This window comes from Ochotona curzoniae, unplaced genomic scaffold, assembly GCF_017591425.1.
Source record: "Ochotona curzoniae isolate NIBS_2020 unplaced genomic scaffold, NIBS_Ocur_1.0 contig_43, whole genome shotgun sequence".
Lineage (NCBI taxonomy): Eukaryota > Metazoa > Chordata > Mammalia > Lagomorpha > Ochotonidae > Ochotona > Ochotona curzoniae.
The window spans coordinates 21,822,983-21,846,478 of record NW_024466218.1 but is presented as its reverse complement, the minus strand read 5'-3'; the positions used below and the strand labels follow the sequence as shown (position 1 = coordinate 21,846,478).

At 50.7% G+C, this 23,496-nt stretch overlaps 1 protein-coding gene across 2 annotated transcripts in view; it reads right to left on the bottom strand.

The window, feature by feature from the left end:
- Positions 1 to 4,434: 4,434 nt before the first annotated feature.
- The window catches only part of MAPK4 (mitogen-activated protein kinase 4), a 42,926-nt gene continuing 23,864 nt past the window's right edge, over positions 4,435 to 23,496 (bottom strand). The window contains exons 2-5 of one of the 2 annotated variants that reach the window (XM_040984732.1): positions 11,702 to 11,846; positions 10,596 to 10,757; positions 7,646 to 7,852; positions 4,435 to 5,174 (exon numbers count right to left, since the gene is read on the bottom strand). In XM_040984732.1, coding sequence (XP_040840666.1) covers positions 4,435 to 5,174; positions 7,646 to 7,852; positions 10,596 to 10,757; positions 11,702 to 11,846 — 1,254 coding nt within the window. The remainder of the gene's footprint in view (positions 5,175 to 7,645; positions 7,853 to 10,595; positions 10,758 to 11,701; positions 11,847 to 23,496) is intronic. The other variant, XM_040984733.1, reaches the window with a different exon arrangement.

The window sequence follows — 23,496 nt, the reverse complement described above, 5'->3', positions numbered from 1 at the left end:
TGGGTTCCTCTCAGCTCAAGGTGAAGTGTGCTGCTGTGGAAGAAAGAGTTGTAAATGATGAGTCCAGTAGGCCCCAGCTTGCTGTGTGGTCATGGACCTGTGAGCTGCTGGCCATATCTTTAGGGTGAGACTTTGGATTTGCTAGATGGACTTGGATGGCTCTCACACCTCTTGATTTTATTAAAAACCCTGGAGGGTATTGGCTGAGCTAGCAGGAGGTAATGTAATTACTTGAGTGAGATGCAGTAGGCTAAACATCTGTGGCTCTTCTTTCCCAGGTCACGGTCAAGCTTGCCTGCTCGGGTAGCTCTCTCCTGCTTACAGATCCAAGTGGAGGTTTGATTGCCCCAGGATCCCTGACTCTTGGGTCACCAGATTCTTTCCCCAAAGTGGGAGAGTCTGGTTGCTGAAGGTGCAGAGGAGATTCTGCAGTGTGTCTAACTCCAGGGAACCTCTCCACTCACCACTGACCAATCTTTACCCTTCCCCGGGCACAACCAGCCCTGGGGCAGGTAGAGGGGGTGTCTCTCGAGGGCCTCTCTACCTAGCAACTGGCACTCCAGTAAGGCCTGCTTTCCCCAGCTCTGTTTAGATATAGCCTTTGTCCAAACGCTGTCTAGTGGCCCTGTCCTCGGTATACACCATGGGAAAGACCCACAAAAATGCTGTGTGGTCATCTAATTTCTGTAAAAGGGATGAGTGGCCCCACATGGGTCAGGGAGGGGAGGTAGAGAGAGGATGTCTCCACAGTACAGACCCAGAGCCAGGGCTCCCCTGTGGGGCCTGAGACAGGCTGGCCTTCACTCCCCAGGAAAGCCAGCATGTGGGCTGGGCAAGTCCTCCAAGGCTGGTCTATTGTTGATGCTTGTTTTCAATTGGGAAAGGAATTTTCCACATTGTTTGATGTAGGGTAAGGTGAAAACTCCAGCAAGCACATAACGTTGGAAGCATTATTAGGCTCCAATTCCAGCTCCACTCTTTCCAATGGGTATACTTTTATCTATTTCAATTACTCATCAAACACTTGGGTGTTATTTTCTGCATACCAGTCCAGTGTGTTCCACACATCCCATTCAGCTCTCATTTATGTCAATGGGCATTGAAGCTTAGTTCAACCCAACAAGCTCCATTATCCAGCTCACACTCATGCTGGCGGGTGCCATTCTAACTACTCCTGCCCCTGTCTTGGTTTTCATGTTCTCCAATGGCAGTGACAATCCAAGACGGAGGTGACTACTATTTCCCTGCTGGGCCACTCCTACTCTAGGATCAGGTGGTTCTGCAATTTAACTTGACAGAATTAGCCCCCAGTGCCAACCTCTGTCAGCTGATGCTGCGGTAAAGCCCAATCAACCCTCACCCACTCTGATTTATGCTTTCACCAGTGAGAATAATCAGCCCAACCTGGCTTTTCCCTGATCTAGCTCACATGAGGCCGACAGGTGTCATAGCCCTGCCTGGTATGGTTTGCCTCCATCCCAACTCTTGCTCTCCAGTGGGAGTAGCTGTCCAGCAGGGGAGCCCTCCACATTTCCCCTACCGGCTTTGCTCCCTCCCTGGTTCTCACATGTGCTGGTTGAGCACTGCAGCCCAGTCCGGCATGGCCCACTTTGCCTTGGCATTTGCCAGTGGGTGCTGTAGCTTGGCCAGGCCTGGCCCACCCCCAATTCCAGGTGACACTGGTAAGGGTTACAGCTAGCCCAGCAAACAGTTGTCCATAGGTAACTGAAACCCTGGAAAATGAACCCAATGGGAAACGCGGGACCTGTGGCACTCCTGCTGTCACTTTGGAGAGAATCCAATTTGGATGAGCAGTTTGCTTCTCTTGGCTCAGATGCATTCCAGCAGCGGGATGCTCCTGTAGCCAAAAAACCCCTCCAAGGAGGTCAAATAGAAACAGATTTTAAAAAAGAGAGACTTATTAGAAAGAAAGAAAGAAAGAAATATTTCATCTGCTGGTTCACTCCTCAGTGACTAAACAGCCAGGATTGGGCCAGGCTGAAGCTGGGGAGCCTGGAGCTTCTTCTGGGTCTCCCACATTGGATGCAGAGGCCCAAGAACTTGGCCATTTTCCACAACTTTTCCAACAGCAAGAAGCTGGAATGGAAGTGGAGCAACTGGGACACCTGTTGGCACCCATTATGAGATGTTGCCATCACAGGCAGTGTCATCTGCACCACGATGCCATCCCCAGAAACAGATTTTTTAAAGGCAATCTGTTTACATGCATGCCTGCATTTGTCCAACAATGAAGGTAGGGTCACATGATGCTGTGAGTATTGCAAAGGGACCACAGTTAAATGGGTGGTGCTTCAGGCAGCTGTGACACGAAGGCCAGATGTATATTTCTGCGTAGTTGTGTTTCCCATGTCTTATGTTGTTGGCACCTTTGGTGATGAAAAGGAAGGACTGGCCCTGGTCAATTACAAGGTTTGTAGTTGGCTCAAGTAGGGGTTCAGATCCATGACAAAGGGACCAAGCCTACCAATGATTCTGTAGTCACTTCCTGATGACCTATCCGTGCAGGTTATTCCCTCTGAGATCTCCCTTAACCACTTCAACCCCACTAAACAGTGGCTTCCAAGGTGCAGAGGACTTGGACTGGCCTTGTGTCAATCAGATAGGGTCAAAGATAGGATCAGATAATCTGCAAATAAACAAGGTAACACATCCATGAATCTATGTTCTAATAAAACTTTATTTGGCCCATCCTGATCAAGTTTAATAATGTTTAATAGATTTTTCTTTAAACACGAGTCATTATAACAATTCCTCTGTAATAACAACTATATATGAACTCCCAGTCAAGGTCAGCAGCTTGTTACTTTACCAAAAAAAGTCAAGCTGCACTCTGAGGACAACATGGCACATGAGGAGGGCGTACATTTCCTTTCCTTAAGACCAAACCAAACCCCAACGCACTCCGTATATACACATTCTCTGTCAGTGTGATTAGCTCTGTCTTTTAAACAACAGTCCTAACAGTTTGCAGGTTTTGCTGTACAATTCCTGGTTTTGCTGATGAGATTTAAGGTGCTGGGAATGTGAGGGTAGACACAGCCTAAGACCAGCCCTGGAGGGTCCTCTACCTGAAAATGGGGTGGACTTTCTGTGGGCATCCTGGGGATTATGGGGAGGTGAGTGGAGCTGGGAACCAGTGGCAGAGACAGCAGGGCATTCCAGGGGCCCTGATGGGCAGCTCTCGGTGCCCCCACTTTTGGCTCCTGCGCAAAGCCTGTGTGCTCCGGGTTCCTTCTGGCCCGAACAGGTGTCTGACCCCTGGGGGCCCACACCATCAGCACCCATTCTTTTATACCCTCCCCTCATTCTAGATCCCTTGCCCTCAAGGCCGCTACTTGTCCAGTGCATATATGTGATGCCCGCTCTTTGCCAAGACTAACATGGACCAGGATCGAGGGCAGCAGAAACCAAGAGTGATGGTTCCCACGTGAAACCTTCTGACACATTTGCTCAAGGGCAGGCACTCACCACTTTCCTCTAAACAAACAATTCATGCCAAGAGCATAAGGTCCCGAGGTAGGCTTGCAGGGAGCTAGGGATATGAGGTGGGGAGAGCCGGGGGAGTTTAGGGATAGCTTAGAGGGATTCCTGGGATCTGCTGTCTTCAAACTCACCCGTGTTTGCTGGGCTCTGGGGCCTGAGGGCTGCGGCTGTCTGTGTGTGTCGGGAAAGTGCATAGGGAGTGAGTGTTGGTGAAGGAAGTGGCCGGTTCTACCAAGGTTTTCCAAAGCTCAGATCTGAACCGGACTACACCAGATCACACAAGTTTGAGGCAAAGTGGGGTGTGGGGGTGGGGGTGGGGCTGGTGGAGGATAGCATGTAAGCACTTAGGGAGCCAGAGAAAATATGCTGGGTGAGGAGGAGAAATACTGGCTCGTTGACAGTATTGCCATTCAAGAAGACATTGCCTGGAATCAAAGTACATGGGCCAGAGCCTGGGACTGATGGTAGCCGATCGGGAAAGAAACAGGTCCAGGTTTCTGACGGCACAATCCACGTCAAGCCCAATAGGGGAGCAGAGATGTGGGCAGACACGGACCTGGCCTGTGACCTTCAGTTATGACTTGGCTTCTCTGGGGCCACTTGACCTCGGGTGTGGGTTGACGCTGTCAGGGCCCGGTGGTTTCAGAAGGAGTCTTTCACAATTTCTCTGCCCAGCAATACCACCCTCAAGCTGCGCCCGCCCTCCTTGGCTGGCACCGTGCTCATCCCGCTGCTAGCCTCCTGTCCAATCCCGCTCCCAGAGGTTAAAGGCTCGTTATTAAGGCAGTTTAAGAAATGGACATTCCTCTGCTCCTCGGATCCTTCACATGTTCTGTGCCCCCCACCATCCCAAGGCAGCGGCGAGGGGAGGACCGGATGAGGACCGGGTAGTTGGAAGAACCCAGTTTGTCCCTGCGGCCCCCTCGGCCCTCACCACCGTTCTTTGGAGAAGGCCTCTGCCTGCACGAGGTCGCCAGGGTGTTCGGAGATGCACGCGCCGTTGAGGTCAACCAGCTTGCTGTCTGGCAGCTCCTCCGGCTTGGAGCACAGTTTCAGCGCGCGAGAGATGAACACGTCCAAGTCGAACTGGGGGCTGGCGCCGCCATCGCTGCCAGGTGCGGGGCATCTTGGGGGCGAGGCGGCCCGACTGCGCTCGGGGCTGACCGGGGCTGCGGTGGCGCATTCGGAGCCGGCCTGCGTGCTCTGCACCCACTGCGCAATCTCCAGGAAGAGGTTGGCGGGCTCATCCTCGTGCTGCACAGCTCCAGTAGCCCCCATCGCAGTAGCAGCCGTCGTCGGGGGCGGGCCGGCCGCTTGCTTCCAGTGGGACAGGTCCAAGATAAGCTTGGGCTCCGAGTAGTGGTGCGGCTTGCTGTCGCGCCATAGCAATTTGTCCAGGTATGACGGCGAGCCCACCTTGTAGTCACAGGAGCGCCCATAGTCGGCCTCAAAGGCACGCTCCATGGACGAGTGTGACTGTTCCAGGAAGCGTTCCGAGCTGCTCTGCGAGTCCTTGCGGGGATCCACCTGCACGTCCTCAGCCAGTGGCGCTGAGCCCGCGCGCGGATCGCGCTGCACCTCGCTTGTATCCTGGCACCGGTCGGGCCTCCACTCCAGGTCTGAGGACAGGCTCACTGGGTATCTGCAAAGAACAGAGGGCTGGCTGGATCCTTGTTGGATGGTTGGCCGGGAGGGGGTGGAAAAATTCAGGAGGCAGTCCCTGAATCTCTGACATACTCCCACCCCTAGCCCCAGATGGTACAGGTAATGATGCGATACGGGGCTTAACCCTTGCATTTATTAAAAACCAGTGGGGTATTTCTATATGCCAGAGCTTCAGTGATCTGTGCTCCACTACTCCCAAGCCCCTCGACACACCCAAGAGCAAAACAAAGTTCCCCAGGGATCCACCTGTGTGCCACTCCTCCCTTGCGCCATCTTGTAAAGATGCAGAGTTTTACTCAACAGATCTAAGCTGGGCCGGAGAGTTTGCATGTCCAACAGGCTTCAAATGGCTGTGGACATCACTGGTCTCTGCATGACACTCTGAGTAGCAAAGCCCTAATAGGGTGCTTCTCAACCCTGGCTAAGAATTGAATCACATGTATTAGGAAGAGGGGCGGGAAATGAAAAAGAAAATCCCAGCCTGCCCCATCCCCAAGCCTGGTTCAGTAAGGTTTCAGGTATGTGTGTGTGTGGAGGGGACTCTGAGGGTCTGGGTGACTGAAATGTGCAGCTGGGGCCTGGCAGTCCCTGTCTTAGTGGCTCTGCTTGGGTGCCCCCAGAACCCCACATTGGCACTCTCAGAACAAGCCAACGATCCCTGGAACTCTGCCCACTCCCTCACTCCCCTCTTATCCCTGCAGACCATGGGGGGAGATGTCAGGTCAACTGGCCCAGGGCAGATGGTTGGTCAGTTGGACCTGCAGCTTTGGCTGAGTACTCCCCTCCTGGGCCAGGTTGTTCTGTGCAGAGCTGGGGTGTGGGGGTGGCAGGGCAGTCAGCAGCCAGCTGTGCCTTGAACCAGAGGCTTGTATTTGCACAGGACAGATAGAAAAGACAAGGGCAGGTAGAGGTGGCTGCGTGTGTGAGGGGCAGGCCAGGCAGCTGTGTGGGGTTTCACAGGCACAAGAAGGCCTGGGGCTGCCCAAAGCCAAGTAACACCACTGTGGCCTCCTCCTACCCTGCAGGGTGTCCAGGAGGAGGTGCTCCAGGCGACCCTGGCCCTTGGAAGCTATGCTGATCCTGGCGCCTGGGCTGTGTGCAGAACTTGGGGTGATCTATAGGTTTTGTAGTGGTCCCAAGGGCTTGGTGTCACCACTCCTGCCTTGGAGATAGATGCCACATTCCTAGAGATTAGGCAGATGGCAGTGCCTTGCCATGGCCTGTCTCTTCCGGGTCCCTCATGCAGATATGATGATGATGGCTGGCTGCAGAGAGGCTGGCCAAGCTGGTGGACAGTGACCGAGGAAACAGGAAACATTGCAACAGTCTCTCCTGTGCCATGGCCATTCCAAGTAAAGGTAGAATCAAGGCCCTGCATACCAGAGGGGAGGGCAAGGGGCTGCCAGGAGTGCAGCCCAGGGCAGGCCTGGCACGGGGGTGGCAGAAGAAGAAGAGCCTTCACTCATCTCTGTACGCCAACAGCACTGGCAGACTACCATTGACAATGACAGCAGACCTGTCCAAAAGTAGCAGTGTCGCCCCGGCCCTCCCTTGCACCTTTTCCCACTGCCATCATCCATCAAACAACTAAAAAGAAGAGAAAGTGCTTGTCTATTGGCTGACATGTTCCCACAGCAGGAGTGGGACTCCTGGGCACACTCTGAAAGGCCTAAGAGCTGCCAAGCCCTTGTCTGCTATTTCTAAGCTGGGCAGCTGAACAGGTGCAAGGTGATGCTGAGACTTTTAGCTGCCTGAGCTGAGAAAGTGGGGACAGGATAGGATGCATGAGACTGCTTTGTATCATTGCATGATGTTTTTCTGCTCATCCTGTGTCATTTCCGGTGACTTCCAGTGACACTGGTTGAGGACTCTGAGCCAACTTCTTTTTGGCAGGCAGGAGGCCTGTAATTTTTCAGATGTGTGTGACATGGAGCACACCTTGAGAAGAGCCCCATGGGACCAAGGGCTAGCTGGGTGTTGCAACACCAATCTCAACCTCTCTGAGCCATATTGGAGGGAGGGCACTGCTAGTAACAGGGCCTCCCTCACTGGCACCCTCAAGAGTGCATAGCACCGCAACATGAGACACCCTGAATTGCTTTCTTGTCAGGCAATGGGTGAGTTGAGTTTTTGGGGCTCGTTCTCAAGCTGCTATGAGTGTGTACAGTAGGTGCTCACTAAATGCTTGCCCAGTGTGGTCTGGGACCTTGTGTTTAGCAGACCTAGGCTGGTGAGCAAAGCTGAGGCAGGGTGCTGTCAAGGGAAAGGCCTTGACCTACACACACAGCTGGCAATGGGTTGTTTGCTGTGAGTGTCTGGACTTTGGAAAAAGGCAGGAAGCTAAGCGGAGGAATGTGCTCCATGGGCTGCACGGTTTAGGAGATAGAGAGAAGGTCAGAGAAGATGTGAGGCACCATCAGAATGGGAGGAAAGGGGAGCATGGGCTCTGGACAGTGGGTCCAGAAGCCCCTGGCACCGCACCTGTCCCAGTTGGAGAGCTGGCTCTGGTTGGCGGCCATCAGCACAATGTCGTCGATTTCATCCTCGATGCGGAAGGGATGTTGCGAGATAGGCTCATCCTCGGGGCATGAGTATGGGCTCATGTAGGGGTGCTGGAGCCCCATCTCGGCTGTGAGGCGATCCATGGGGTTGAAGGTCAGGATCTTCTCCAGAAAGTCTATGGCTGCAGAGAGCAGAATGGAATGTTAGGGTGCCTGATTGCCCCAGGCCACACATGGCACGCTCCACGGCGCAGTGGTGACCTGGTGTTTGTGTATGGAAGTGTGTCAGCTACCACACCTTACAGGTAGTTCTGCTTGAGGGGCTGCTCCAACAGTCCACTCCCTTCTGTCAAGGGGTCAGGCCTGTTGGGGCAGGTGGAGGAGCTGGCTTCTGCAGAAGCACCCAGGAGGGAGTCGTGGATGTCAGTAGGAAAGAGGTGAATGTGGCTGGGAGCACTGGGATAAGGCTGGCACAGTGCCCAGGGTGCTTTCTATTCTGTGTCTTCAATATGGGCAGGCTTGCTAGACTCTCAGAACACTTAGGCAATGGGCTGAGGCTCCCTGCTGTGCCAGACAGTCACCCTTTAGTGGCTAGAGCTAGGCACTCTTGGAAGCTGTGTGCAGCAGCTGTCACCAGCCAGTGTGAGAGCACACCAGGGCTTCAGCAGCCCTTATTGGGGCCCAGGTTGAAGGTCAGTTTTGTATATAGGTGCTGCAACCCTTCCTCCTATGGGCCTCAGCCTGCACTAAGAGCCTGCTCTGCACTCTAGCCCTGGAGAGCTGTGGAAGAAGAATCATCTAAGATTCAGGAAATCAATGTGTTGAGAAGGTTACACGTCTCCAGGGAGGGTGTAGCATTGCTATGTAACCCTGCAAGATGAGGTAAGCACTGGTTTTGATTGCCCCAAACCTGGCTCCCAGACAGTCAGGAGCACCATCACACAGAGCCCTCCAGGGCAGGGCCCAGCTCCAGACCTGGGCAAGTCGTGCCCTGGTAGGCCTCCTGCTCCCCATTCTGCCCTGTCCATGACCCTGGAGCAGAGGGATTTGAGGCTTCAAGTGCTACAGGCAGCATGCCTGTGGTCCTCATAAAACAAACAAACAAATAAACAAACAAAAAACCCACCAGCAGCAGAGGGATACACTGGCATCCAAGTCACTCCTGGGGTGTCCTGGGGGAGACTCTCATTTCCCTCCACCTCCACAGTGGCCACCTGGGGTGCCCAGGTACTTCTGGGAAGGCCAAGGGTCTTAAGAACTTTTCCTTTTCCCATCCTCCATCTGTCACCAAAGGTTTGCTGTGTGTATGGTCACTTGGTGCAGAGTTGTCATGGGTGACATGGCCCTGATTCTGAGCCATGAACACAGCTCTTGCTGCATGGTGGGATTGTTAGAGAAGCACAGAAATTCAAGGAGATGTTGTACCTGGCGCGGTAGCCTAGCGGCTAAAGTCCTTGCCTTGAATGTGCTGGGATCCCACGTGGGCACTGGTTCTAATCCTGGCAGCCCCACTTCCCATCCAGTTCCCTGCTTGTGGCCTGGGAAGGCAGTCGAGGATGGCCCAAAGCCTTGGGACCCTGCACCTGCGTGGGAACCCTGGGCTCCTGGCTTCAAATTGGTTCAGCTCCAGCCACTGCAGCTGCATGGGGAGTGAATGAGTGGATGGAAGCTCTTTCTCTCTGTCTTTCAATTAAAAAAATTAAAATAAATCTTAGGAAATAAAAAGAAATTCAAGGAGATGTGATGGGTCAAGTCTCAATCTGTGCTGAATTATACATCACCCTTTCCCATTAGTGATATGGGAAAACTGATGCAGTTGACTGAAGCGGGGTCATGGTCAAAGGCATTGTAGGTCCAAGTTCTTAGTTTCTTGATAGGGGAAGACTGGGACAGGGATAGCTTGTTGGCATCTCATGTACATTCTCCTCTTTTATATAATAAAGGGCATAGGGTGTCAGGAGTGTGCACATGACAAAGTTTTGGTCACTAGGGATTAAGTGGGAATGAGTTTTACATCAGGCTCCGGACACTGAGGGCAAGGGACCTGCCCTCCCTTCCTCTCTCTTTCCCTCTCTCCCTCCCTTCCTCTACTGGGACAAGGCCAGTGCCCTTCGCTGGCAGCACAACTGGCCACATGGGCAAGTCCATGCTATTCGCTCTGGACCATCTGTCTGGATTTTCTGGGAAATACACTTCTTAACTTCTTTTGTATTAAATAATAGATCAACCTTAGTTAAGCCAATGAGAATTTGTGTTTTTAGAACTGGATGGACCTATCTCCTACATTACACAGGTGTGCAACTCTGTGATAAGAGTGACAGCTAAGATTGATGGAACAACCATCCTATGCCAAGGGCTTTACTGATTCTCCTTCATTGTCATGGTCACCCTACGTGTGCTGCTCTATGGTACTCCTTTGACAGCTCAGGACACTGAACTACAGAGAGCTTAAGTTCCTAACTCAGAGCCATACAGCCAGTGACTGGTGGGGGCTGGGAACTGAATGGCAGTCTCCAGCTGAGAAGGCTCTTATTCTTTACACCAGATCATACCTTCCATGGAAAACAAGCATAGGCTGATGAAGGAAGTTGAGCTCTCATCTGATGTGTGGGACCAGAAGCAGGACAGATTCGGGAGATTCCCCACCAAAAACACTAAGCTTGAAATATTTGCTGGCCCTTACTGGGTGAGCACCCCTCATCTGAACACTTTGGAGCATCTCAGTTTTCGGTTGGCAGCATTTTGGATTTCAGATTTTCGGAGTGGGATACTGAGGGCAGTTGTTCACTGTCCCAGAAGGGCCTTTGGCTCGGCCTCCAAGGAACATGCTCCACCCTTTCGGAAGCAGGCTCTGTCTCTGGCCCACCAGCAGCACCCACAGCCCAGTCTCTCACACGCTGGCTACTTGCTGTCAGGCTTCAGTACCTTCGCTGTTGACTTCGGGGAGCAGCTTGCGCAGTGGCCGCTTCACCTCCCAGCTGCTGCTGACGAAGGAGGGCATTACCCTGAGCAGCTCGTCCTTGTCTTCCTCCCGGATCACAGGGATTGTCTCCAGGATAAGCTGCATCTGCTCCAGCTCATGAGCCCCTGGGGAGGAAAACACCAGGTGCTGAGGGTGCTTCTTGAACAGCTGGGAACCGTGGCAAAGGGGTTCTGGCCTTCACTCTGCCTCTAACTTGCTGTGTGACTCTGGAGCTTGGCTTTGTTGAATGTAGAATGAAGAGTCTAGATTATCTCCATCCCTTAGCATTCTGTGTCTCTGGGCTGGTTCAGTTCACTATGAACTGAGTCAGCAGGTGCTAAAGGGATGGGAGAGCCTGGCCCCAGGCTTCCTGGGATGGCTTCTCACAGGTCTCTGCACATGCTCTGCCAGGCTCTGGGAGGAGATGAACTGAAGGCTTTAGTTATCAGTGGGAAGAGTCTATCTAGAAGTAGTAGCAAGTTAGAGGCAGAGAAGGAAGAGTTAAAAGTACACAGTGGTACGCCCCACTGTGGTCAATCTCCAGAGCTGAGCTGCTATGAGAAAATACTGTAGCCTGCTGGTTTATGAACAGCAAGCATTGGCTTCTTTCTGGAAGCTGGGCACTCCATAACAGAGCTGCTGGCAGATGCAGTGTCGGAACAGGGGCCTGTCCTTTCTTGCTGTGTCCCAAACAGCTCCCTCTGTCTTTTCTCATAAGAATGCTCATTTCCATTCATGAGGGCTCCACTCTCATGACTTAACTGTTTCCCAAAGACCTTCCCTGTTCATACTATCACCTTGATAGTCCAGACTTCAGACTATAAATTGGAGGGGTAGGGAGTGGAACACAAATATCTAGGAAGCAAAGTGACAACTTGCTGGCAACAAGAGGCTGATTTCTAGTCTCTCTAGTCCTTTTGACTGAAATGATTATAATGGGCTGTCTACAAACACTTTCTGAAAAGCCACAGAAGAGGTCAAAGGTCAGTGTGCTTTGTGGTTTGCACATGTTTCATGCCCGGTTTGCCCCTTCTTTGGTGCGGCACCAGGAGAGAGGACAGTGACTCACCTGCAAAGAGCATTCTCCCTGTGAGCATCTCGGCCAGGATGCAGCCTGCAGCCCACATGTCGATGGCTTTGGTGTAGTTGTTTGGGGACAGGAGCAGTCGAGGGGAGCGGTACCACTTTGTCACCAGCCCTTCTGACAGATAACCCTGGAAAACAAAACCCCAGGCCTCTACCGTGAGCCCTTGGCCGCTGGCCTTGCTCAGCTTCCCCTCCCATGGAGCCCGGCACGGCCTCTTTCATTCTTGTCCTTTTCCCATTGCCCTCCAAGGAGCATTACACAATAGGGGTCTGCTTATGGGGACTGAGCCTGGTGTGTAGGGGTCCTGGGAGATCCTGTGGGATTCTCCCTTGCGGGAAAGGAACCAGGTGTCAACTTACAGAAGTGATGAATTCCCACTCTGTCTATTGTTGCCATCAGCACAGGATGCACTGGAATTTGAACTCAGACAAAGCCCCGCATCTGACACCAACAGTGTCAGTGGATACAGATCATTAAGATCCCTGCTGCTATGACTAAGGCTGAGCCATTGTTGAGAACCAACCAAGTAATCCTTAACGGGTGCAGGTGAAGGGTATCCCTAAACAATAGAGTGAGCACAGCTTTTATTGGACAAAGGATTCTGGGAGCTGATCCTGGTGTCCTTGATGGGGTAAACAGATGTTCTAGCTGACCTGGGTCTCTGTTGAGTGATTCGTGGTCTGGGATGGAATTCCTCTCTGCAGCATATGGTGATGACACAGGTGTTTTAGTATAGGTAAGGAATTTTTTCCTGGATAACTTAGAACTTATTTTCCACCTAATTCAGAAAGCTGGACCAATAGTGAAATCTGAGAAATGCCTCTCTAAAGACAGAGGAAGACCTGTTTGGGGAGTTTAAGTTAATGGTCAAGACCAAGGAGATTCAATGAGAGGCTGTAGGTATGGTCTTGTTATTTGCTATTGGTGTTCTCGATTTCCAGCTTGAGTTTTCATTTATCCTGATGTAAAACGTATCACACACTCAAATTAAAGTGAATGAAAAATTAGGAGGCCCAGATATAGGAGCTTTTGACCCGTTCATCTGAGATCCTTTCATCTGTTGAACAAAGACTTATTGAGTGTCTAAAGCCTTCTGGGAGCTCCAGATTATGACAGCCGTTCTTTCTCTCGCTCTCCTCGGTGGCCATTATTTCTTCAAACACAGCCTCAGGATGGTGAGAGGAAGGGGGAAGGGAAAAAGGCATCTTTGTTGTTGGAAGGACTACAGCATATCTTACCAGCCTATGTGGACAGACCAAGAGACTTGCCTTGAGTCGAAGGTTATTGTCTCTCTGCTTCAGGCATTTTCATGAATACCTTCGACATAGGGTCAGTCCACCTTCCACCCTACCTGGCTACTAGGCGAGGCTGGCTTCCCTCAGGGCACCCATGTTTTTCTTTTGTGTCTTTATGTTTCTGCAGCTGCTCACTTTCTTGGCTGCCTAGATGATGTGCCCCTGCTGGGTGGCAGCTAAATGCCCCTCCTGAGTGGCAACTATATCTTGTTGTATAGCTACTGCTCTATCAGCCAGCCTCTTGTCTGCCTCCTAGAAAATGTGCAACAAACACCACTGAATCAAGAAATGAGAGACTGAATGAGCAAGGCACAGCTCTGAATACCCTCCAAAATGGGCATGCTCTGCAAGTCCCCCTTATTCTTGTCTTTGACGTTTGACTTTAAGGAGGGCTTCCTTGCAAAAACATGTGAGGAGTTGACATGTGTTGACAGATGATGTCGATGATGGAAAGGGGGCATACTGGGGTAAGGGAAAGTAAAGGAGTTGCAATATTTTCTGCCAAACCCAGGGGCAAGAGAATTCCAGGCAAAGATGGAGATGGGAAGACATGGAAGGTAAATACCTGGGTCTATGGGACAGACTCTGGAGGCCTGGGGCTCCTGCCCTCAATTGCCATGAGGTTTGAGGGTCCCATTGGCAGAGGTTGTGGAGCCCAACATGTGACACTGCTGATCAGAGATCAAAATAGCAGTTTTCAGTGGAGGTTCAAGTCAATTTTTCTAGGAAAAATATCTTTGAAGAATATACAAGAGGGGATATGCAATTGTAACAGAAGATATTTCTGCATCAATCAATAAAAGAACCCTCCCAGTGGTGTTTCTGCATAAGCCTGCAAAGCGACAATGGCCTCAGCACCATCTGGATGACATGGGAACGTGACCTGTCTTCAGGGGCCTGGCCTGGGCTTCTGGGGACAGAATGTACCCACATGCAGGCTGCTGGAGGCAGAGGTGGCTAGGATAGCAGGCAGAGTGCACAAGCACTGTATGAACACGGGTGTCATAGCCCCTTGAGTGAGTTTAAGTCATTGCCAAGCTGAGGAGACATGAAACCTGTGCCCCTTAGTTCACTGGGACCCCCGCTCAGCAACCAAGAGTTGCTCCTTCAAATGGTCTCTTCCTCCTGCTACCCTGATCTTAGGGTTCCAGGCCGAGAAGGGCTTTGTAGGCAACCCTTGGACGCAGCTAGGACATGGTTTCCTTTCTAGACCCTTCCAAGTTGTGTATGTGCGTGTCGGGGGAGAGGGGGTGGTTGTTCTTTGGGCCTTCTTCAACCTTTGTTCCCACAGCCCATTCAACCCATTCAGGAGCCTTTGACTACAAAAGCTTTAGGTGTCTGAGAAGTAATCTAGCAGCAGCTGCCCTATGATGAGCATAATAGGGGCTCCCAGTAGTTCTAGAAGAAAGAATTAAAGCTCTGAGCATTCTCTTTTCAGATGGGAAAGGGAACAGCCCTCAGTCCCAGCTTCCACCGCTTTCATCCCCAGGGAATTCAGAACAGCCTGAATCAAAGTCAACACAGAAGGGTCTACCCCCAACTGCTGCTCCGAGAAGCACGGGCTGACTGGATGTCAGTTCTGCTTGCCCTCTCCACACTGCCACCTTCCCCTGGGAGTCAGGGGTGGGGGATGGAAAATGTGCTGCAAACAAACTTTCTATTTCACCCTTTAGGGTCACTGAGCCCCACTGATCCAGGGCTGGAGAAGTGCAGTGGGACAGTAGCTCCAAGTTCAAGAACCTAGCCAACTGTGGCTTGTGTGTATGTGGAGGAGTGGGGAGCCCAGGGCTGAGAGAGCTGCTCTCTCTCCTCCTGCTGAGTGGATCAGCTTAGGACTGTTTCCCAGACAGCACAGGAGATCTCTGACAGCCCTTCCTTCCCACTCACATGTTCTGGAATGTGTCCTGGGAGGTCTGTGTGTGGGATCAGGAAGAGACATAATGAAGGAGGAGGTGAGAGGTTAACATGTGTGCCTGGTTCTGTGATGGTATCTCACGTGGATGACTCCAGGAAGCCTTGCAGCAGCCTTGTCCCAGGTCTATCAATGAGAAGCAGTCAAAGATGCGGGCTCTGGAGCCCTGTTATCTTGAGAATGTACACTGTGGAATCCTCCACAGAATGACAGGCAGAACAGAGTAAATAGTGAGTAGCCAGGGAGAGGCTGGAAAAGCCATGCTGTGGGAGAGCAGAGGGGGCAGAGAGGATAAGGTGGTCAGGCCTGAGCTGGTCTTAACCGGTGGAATAGCCAAGTGTGAAAAAAGGTGGTGCAGGTAAAGAGACCAGAATGGGCTTTGGGGAAAGAGACCACTGGACACACTAAGCCCGGGAGGAAACCTGCAGGTCAGTGGTCCTGCAGGACCCCTGGCCTCAGAAGGGTGGGAGGAGTTTGTGAAACAGACAGCCCAAGGTCACCCCACCTGGAGCACCCCAGTCTTGTCTTGAATGAGCTCCCATGTGCACACTCCTGCCTCTTCCCAGGTTGAGAGCCCAAGCTGGGACTAAGAAAGTCCACAAGGTGGCCCTTGGAGCAGGAGGGACAGCAGGTAGGACTCTCAGCAGAGACTGTAGAAGGTCCCTCTTCCCTTCCCAGGAAGAGGGTGACGGTAGAGAGGCAGGGGAACAGCCCCAAAGCTGTCCAGGTTTGCACACTGGTTGGCCATGAAGCCAATGCTTCTTGAATGCAAGGGGTTAATGGGATCAGCAAGGCCCCTGGGCACCAACTTCTTAGGTCAAGCCCCAAAGAAACCAGGCTATGAACAGTCAAACATTTCACCCTAGGGGGACAATGGGACTGCTTCAACAGATTCTGTGATTTTTGAAAGATCCTGGGCTCCAGGTTGCCTCCTGGTGCATGTGCCATGGGAATCAAAGGCTCAACCCTGCATGCATGTGCAGTTTGCAAGCATGGGAGCTGTCATCAGACATCTGCCAGGCTGGCATCTGGAAGAGGAGCTAAGCTTGCTCTCTGAGCTCTGGGGGATAGGGGAGGGAGTGTGGGCAGAGCCAAATGCCCAAAACAGACATTCTTGTGGTCCAATAACCCTAGCTGATATTTGCTGGGACCCTTAAATGGTTCTAGCTGCTAGATCTGAATTAATCCATTTCATCCTCATAAGTGCCCTCACAGTAGTCATTTTGCAGGGAGGGGACAGACCCAGAGAGGGTGAGCACCCATCTATGGTCACACAGCCTGTGCAAGGGAAGCACTTTGGGGCTGAGAATGGAGCTCTACTGCCTGTCACATAACAGAGGCCTCCAAAGCCAGCGGGACTGGGCATGGAGGCACTGGCTGGTAGGATCATGGCAGCACAGCCTGAAGGAAGCATGTACCATTAGCACGTTCCTGGGGGTGGCTCTAGTACGTACTTTCTCAAACTTTAGGGGCCCTTGATTAAGCAAAATTCTATTTCTTGGTCTACCTGGGTGATGCTAATGTCCCCTCAGCAGGTGATGCTGCACTTGGCTCCTGGCTGGTAGATTTCTGAATGTGAGGGGCATGCACTATCCTCTCACAGGGAATTCACTCCAACTCAGAATGAGTGACACTCACTTTCATGAACACGGGCAGCAGTAATCCCCCTACTCCAGTGGAAGGAGTGGGCACATAATCTCAAAGGCTCAGCTCACACTACATGGTGGGTACCTCACCTGGCACACTCCGTTTAAACAAGGAGGAAAGAGTGTGGCTGAATTGGCTGCACAGAATCTCTGTGAGCTCCTAAGATTCTTTAAATGTTGACCCATTGTCAGCCTGACCGCAGCTGCCCTTTCCCCAGTCTACACCTCGGGGTACCCAGTTAAGAGAAATCTAACATTGCTTTCTGCAGTGTCATCCATGGAGATGGACCAAAAGCCCAGGTAAGTTCCAGCAGGTCTATAGTCCCTTGTTGGACAGTAAGATGCCCTATGGGCCTTTCCATTGGGTTAAAAAAAAATCCGGATATAGTTGCTTTAAAAAAATGTATTTGTCACTGTTGCAGATGTGTGTCACAAAACCTACCACATTATCCATGTTAAATGTGAAATTCAGTGGAATCAGCACACTCATGCTGTTGGACAACCATCTTCAGAACTCACAGCCTGCAACAGTGAATCTTGGTATGTATCGACTCAGCAAGCATTCCCCATTCTTCTCTATGATCAGGGCCCTGGAACCACCTTTCCACTTCCCGCCTCTATGGATTTGACTGTTCCAAGCAAGTCACACAAGCGGACTCAACAGGATTTGTCCTTCAGGGTCCATCTTTCTTCATTAGGCAGAAGGACCCCCGCTCCTCCCTGCAACACCCCTTAATTTTTAAACGGCAAGAAAGTGAGAGCAACAGAATTTAGCCTCTTTTTTTCCTAAAGTCCTTTGTTGAGGTATGGCTGTCTTCTAATTCCACCAGAGCTCAGTGTCTGGACATGATCCTCACGGGGAGTCCCAGTCATGAACCCTGGATCCCACCACAGTTCCAAGACACATTGTTGTGTTTGTCCAGAAATGTGCCAGAGTCAGCAGTTCCACCACCGTCTACACCAGAACCAGGCCCTGGGCTGGTGGGAGCAGTGGGTGCTGGGAAAGCGTGGCTTGGCTATTCCAGTCTGTGACCCCTCACTGAGCTGCTGGAGCATCACTGAGTCCATTGTGGGATTAGAGCATCCTAGGATGTTGTACCACCATTGCAGCCAACCGCAGTCCCAGCGGGAAGCCTTGCTGGGCCAAAGTGATGACTTGTTAATGGGCCAGTCCGACAGTAAATGGCTCCTATAAGGAAGAAGTGTTCCCTGCCAAGCCTTCACTCAAAGTTCCTCTTGTCTTTCAAGGGAACACCTGGCAGCATCCTGGAGTAGTGCTGTGTCAAACTGCTACAGTGGGAAGCACTTGGAGAATTGGGGGGAAAAATCCTGATGTTTGATCAGGCCAAGTCACCACTCCAGTTACATCAGAATCTCACAGGGGAGAGGGGACATCAGTATGTTTAGTTTTTTTAAAAAAAAGATTTATTTTTATTGGAAAGGCAGAGTTAGAGAGAGAGAGAGCGAGCTTTCATTTATCTGCCAGTTAACTCCCCAAATGGCAGTAACAGCCAAGTGGGGCAGGTTCGAAACTGGGAGCAAGGAGCTTCCTTCAGATCTCCCGTGTGGGTGCAGGGGCCTAAGGACCTGATCCAGCCTCCACTGCTTTCCAAAGCTATCAGCAAGGAGCTGGATCAGAAGTAGAACAGCTGGGACTCAAAATGGCACCCATATAGGATGCTGGTACTGCAGGTTGAGGATTAATTGGCTATGTCACTGCAATAGCCCCATCAGTCAGTTTTTAAACTTCATAGGTGGGGCCCGGCGGCGTGGCCTAGCGGCTAAAGTCCTTGCCCTGAACCTCGCCTGGGGATCCCATATGGGTGCCGGTTCTAATCCCAGCAGCTCCACTTCCCATCTAGCTTCCTGCTTGAAGCCTTGAGACCCTGCACCCATGTGGGAGACCCGGAAGGAGTTCCTGGATCCTGGCTTCAGATTGGCTCAACACCAGCCGTTGCAGCCACTTGGGGACTAAATCATCGGATGGAAGATCTTCCTCTCTGTCTCTCCTCCTTTTCTCTGTATATCTGAATTTGTAATAAAAATAAATAAATCTTTAAAAAAAACTTCATAGGTGATTACAATGTGTAACCACACTGGAAAGCTGGCATCCTAAAGATCTTTAGTTCATCTGTTTTGGTAAGGTGTCTTCAGTACCACAGTTAGTTCAGGTTTCTATTTCTAGTTGCACTGAAGAGAAGTCCTTTTTAAAGAAGATTTTTATTTATTTGAGAGACAGTTATATTCCACCTGCTGATTCATTCCCCAAATGCCTTGGTTAGGCTGAAGCTGAGAATTATGAGCTCCAACTGGGTCTCCTACACAGGTGTCAGGGAGTGCCTGAGCCATCGCCGGTGTGCGTTAGAAGGACGCTTGAATTGGGAGCAGAGCCAGGAGTAGCACCGAGGCACTTTGAATAGCATGTGGGTATCCCAAGCAACATCTTGACCATTGGGCCATGATGCCTGCCCCATGACAGACTGTTGCCTGACCACAGAGGCCTTTATTACACAACTTCCTTCCCACGGGGGAAGGAAGTTTCCTGAAGATAAGCAATCATAGCAAAAGCTATCGTGGATTAAGAAGTTAGGATGTGACAGGCACTGTGTCAAGTGCTGCCTTCTTTTTAGTGCACTTCATCCTCCAAACGATGCTATGAAGAGGTCCAGAGAGGTGAATCATGTCACCGAGGTTGCATTAGCTAGTAACTGAGATTTGATCCAGCAGTGAGCAAAACAAAGTCCCTGTAATCATAGGGTGCACATCTTAATAGGAAAGACAGCTGAGCAAACACACACATAATACGTGCAGTGGAGATAGGTGCAAGGAATAAAAATAAAGCAGGGGAAGGAGGACAGAGTGACGGGTGATGCGGGAACACATCTGAACAGACACAGAGTGAGCTGAGGGAGTGACAAGTGGCCACACGGGTAAAGCAGATCCAAGAAGTCATCTCTGAGCCCCAAATTTCCCAGCTCTCCCCTTCAGGAAGAGCATCACTCTGCTGCTTTCTCCTCCCAACTGCCAAAATTTCCCCTCAGAGCCCTCATTTCCAGTCAGATTTAGACAGCTGAGAATTTCTTAGATCAGGTGGGCTCAGCAGCATTCCGCTTGAGGCATTTTGCCAGTGGTGACCCAGCCCTCCTTGTGAGAACTCAAGGTACTTATTTTTCGCTCGTGTCTGGGAGCCACTGTACAGCCCTCTCTTCTGCCCGATGTGGCTGGCAAGCCTTCGGGTTCATGCAGCACCCTGAACTCCTTCACGCCAAGTTCAGCCACTCCAGGGCAGCAAACAAGGGGGGGAGGCGGAGTCCTTGAGTGCAGAGACCAATTCTTTTATCTCCGTCTGCAGTGGACCCCGGCCAGGGTAAAGTCTAACAGAAGATCTGTTCAATGAATGGAATGAAAACCTTAAGTTACAGCAGAAGGCCTCTAAGCTCATGGGATCTCCAGAGGTAACCACCAGTCAAGACGAAGGTACTTTGAGGTTTAATCGTGATGCTGGGTATCACAGGACAAAAGTAGCCTCATTTTAAGTGCAGGTACAGGTGTGGGTTCTACTGAACATGATCCTGAGGTTACAAGGTGGAAACTGAGACCTTCTGGCTGCTAATCTTATCTGGGAACAACCTTGAAGTCACAGTCTGGGCTTTACTGTACTCTTTCCCCACTCCTAAAGAGAAAGAAAATATGAACAGAAAAGCCCTTCAGAGCAATGGGCATCATACATAATAAGGCAGCAGCTGACCGTGTGCTAGGGACTGGCCCAGTGTCTTTTCTCATGTGATCATCGCAAAGTCCCACCAGGTGGGCATTGATACATATGAGTTTATCCTAATTTGAAAATTCAAAATGCTTCAAAATCCAAAACTTGAGCCCAGTTAGGATATTATAAGTGGAAAATTCCACACCTGACTTCATGTGATATAGCCCAATCAAAACACAGCCACACTCAAAACACTGCATAAAATTACCTTCAGGCTATGTGTGCAGATGTATTTGAAAGTTAAAAGAATTCCACATTTAGAGTTGGGTCCCAGCCCCAAGGTAGTTCAGATCTCTATGCAAATATACAAATCCAAAATCAACCAACCAACCAAACAAAAAAACCCAAAGAAACAAATCCCCAAGCCTAAACACTTCTGGTCCCAAGCATTGTGGAGAAGGAATCCTCAACCTGGACTTGTGCTGATCTGTAGGAAACCAGCAACACAAAGTTCCCCCACCAAAGCCCTACAGGCTCCTCCGTCTGCTCTGCCACTCTCAGCTGTTCCCCAAGGGTTGGAATTCTCCTGGTTCAGCCTGCAGAGCATGGACAGAGGGAATTACCCTGGAGGTCTTCTCCTCTGCAGGCTCTGGGGCAATGAACCACAGCCTCCACAGAGGATCACTCAGGTGGACTAAGTACACAGTTACGTCACCGTCTGGCTGGTGCAGGATTGGATAGAACTCAGCTGGGCCTAGAGGGTGTGACAGATGTGAGAGCCCTCAGTTATGCAGATGGCTATGGAGGGGGGCTGCCATGGGCCTTGGAGAGCTCCCTGACAGATGTCTCCCTCGAGGGGTCTGCTTGAGGAAGAAGGAGCCTGGGCACACTGGCTCAGCAGGGATCCTCTCAATGAAGGCTGAAGTTACCTTCAGAACTTGGGAGAAGGAGCCACACTTATCCTGACAGTCCTGCAGTTTGGGAACCCACTGGGCTTGAGGTGCTGGGGCCTGTGGGCAGAAGAGGCTGAAGGCTGGTGGCTGCCGATTACAAAAGCTATTAGAAATGTCAGCAATAGGAAAAGACACAGGGATCTGTGTCTGGTTAGAAAATGAGAGTGTGGGCAAAGGGGGGACATGCAGGTTACTGGAGGGAAGCAGGCCTGCTGGGTGAAGAGCACTGAGCGTGTCCTCTCCCTGTGCCCTTAAAGAAGTGCAGCTCCTGGGGGATGGAGGAGGAGGGGGATGGAGACAGAGAGGAGGGCAGTGAAAAGACCTGAAGTCCAACTCTAGCCCCTCTCCTGCTGTCCAAGTCCCAATGAACTCTTGGCTCAGTAGCCATGTGAGACCTTGACCTTGAGAAAGATATTTCCACCTTGGTAACTTGGTTGCATCTTGATGTTCCAGGCAGTCTGTCCAGACCCAGGCTACTGATCCAGCCACACTTTCTCTCTGCAGAACCACATCTCTTCCCAGAAAACCTGCAGGTACTCATCAGCCATGTTAGCTTTCCATCACTATTTAGAGAAAGGTTTATTTAGCTCACAGTTTCAGAGGTTCTAAGATGAAGCAGCAGCATTCTTGGCAGCACAGTCCCAGGGTAGAACATGGCAACATATACCATGCATATGTTGATGTCTCCCTTTATAAAGCCTTTGTAATTCAGTCACAGTGGTTGCAGCAAATAGTCAAAACCAAATCCAATAACTTCTCAAGGTCACACCTCCAACTGCTGGGTTATGTTTCTACCCTTGCAGTATCACTCACATAGGACTTGGGGAGCAGGTCTTTCACACAGGGGTCTACTGGGGAGAACCAAGCTGATATAAAACCACAGCACTGATACATGAACCACTTTTAAGGTGCACCCCTACTGGAAGGCAGGTCACCCGCTCCAGGGAATGACTCTCTTACGCAAGGAGCTCTGTTGGCAGTCATTTGTTATGTCTGTGAATCTGTCCCTGTTCTTGGCTCTCCTGAATCTTCAGGGAGATTACAACCCTGCCCTGGGCAGGGAGTATACTGGTTCCATTGAAAAGACCATCATTAAACCAGGTGATTCACCTTAGATGAGACAGGCAGGAGAGGCAGTCATTGCATGAAGTGAATAACGGATGGGGCCCATGTGGATCTGTGTTTGGAGGGCATAAAATTATGAACCCCAAATTAGGCATGAAAGTTAATTTTTCGAATCAGAAAAGTAACTGCTACAACTTAAAAATTATAAAGTTGGCAAACACCATAAATATCACAGAGTTCATAAAAACAACTAAAAAAAAAAAGCCTAATTAGCTCCTTAGCAAATTGCAAGCAGCAAACATGTGTACACACTGAGATTTTTGCTGGTCTCATCTGTGAGAATTCTGCAATATAATTTTCCACTGAGAATTTAAAGATAACTCAGGCTTTCTAAGCTAATTGAAAAGATAACTGTTTTTCATCTAATGTGGTAGATGTTTCAGGATGGTTAAGATTTTAGTTTTTCTCACATTCAAAACTATTTATTGGTAACATGAGTGTGTAGGATCATTACCAAATTCAGTCTTTCTTCCATGATCTGTAGGATTTGGGAGGCGTTTCCAGATTTCTTATGTGCCAATTGTTGGTGCTCATCATCCAGGTTGCTGATGACGTCTTGGCTGTGGTCACGTGCCATGTGTTGGACAGGGGACCCTGTTTTTGTCACCATCCTATGCCCATGTTGATTCTGTGGGCCATGGGAGGATCCCTAGAAGTTACTACTATTGTGCAATGTCCAGTAACAATAAAACTATATAGATGTAGCTGCAAACCTCAATAGTCCCAAACAAAACTGCTCCTAGCTCAACCTCCCTTTGGTCAGGTCTCCCAGATGCCTGGCTGTGCCAGTGCCAACTTACATTAGAGAAGTGTGACTGAGAGTAAATCAGCATGGCAGTGGGCCATCTTCTAACAAACTGCTCTAATCACTTCCTGTGCAAATAGTATCAGGACACATGACCATGTCAACACCCTGCCAGCGTCCCTGCTGGAGCATGGGTGCCATCATTGCAAATGTGAAGCCTGGATGTTCAGTTTCATGATCTCCGTGGAAGATCTGGCCCTGCTGGGCACATCTGCCACAATGCTCAGCTGTGTGGGACATTGGGTAGGCAGCTCTTCAGGGGCACCTGGGGCTGATATGGTTCTGGCACCCTCTCCTGCATGCCAGTCAAGTAAGACCAAAGCACGATGCAAGGC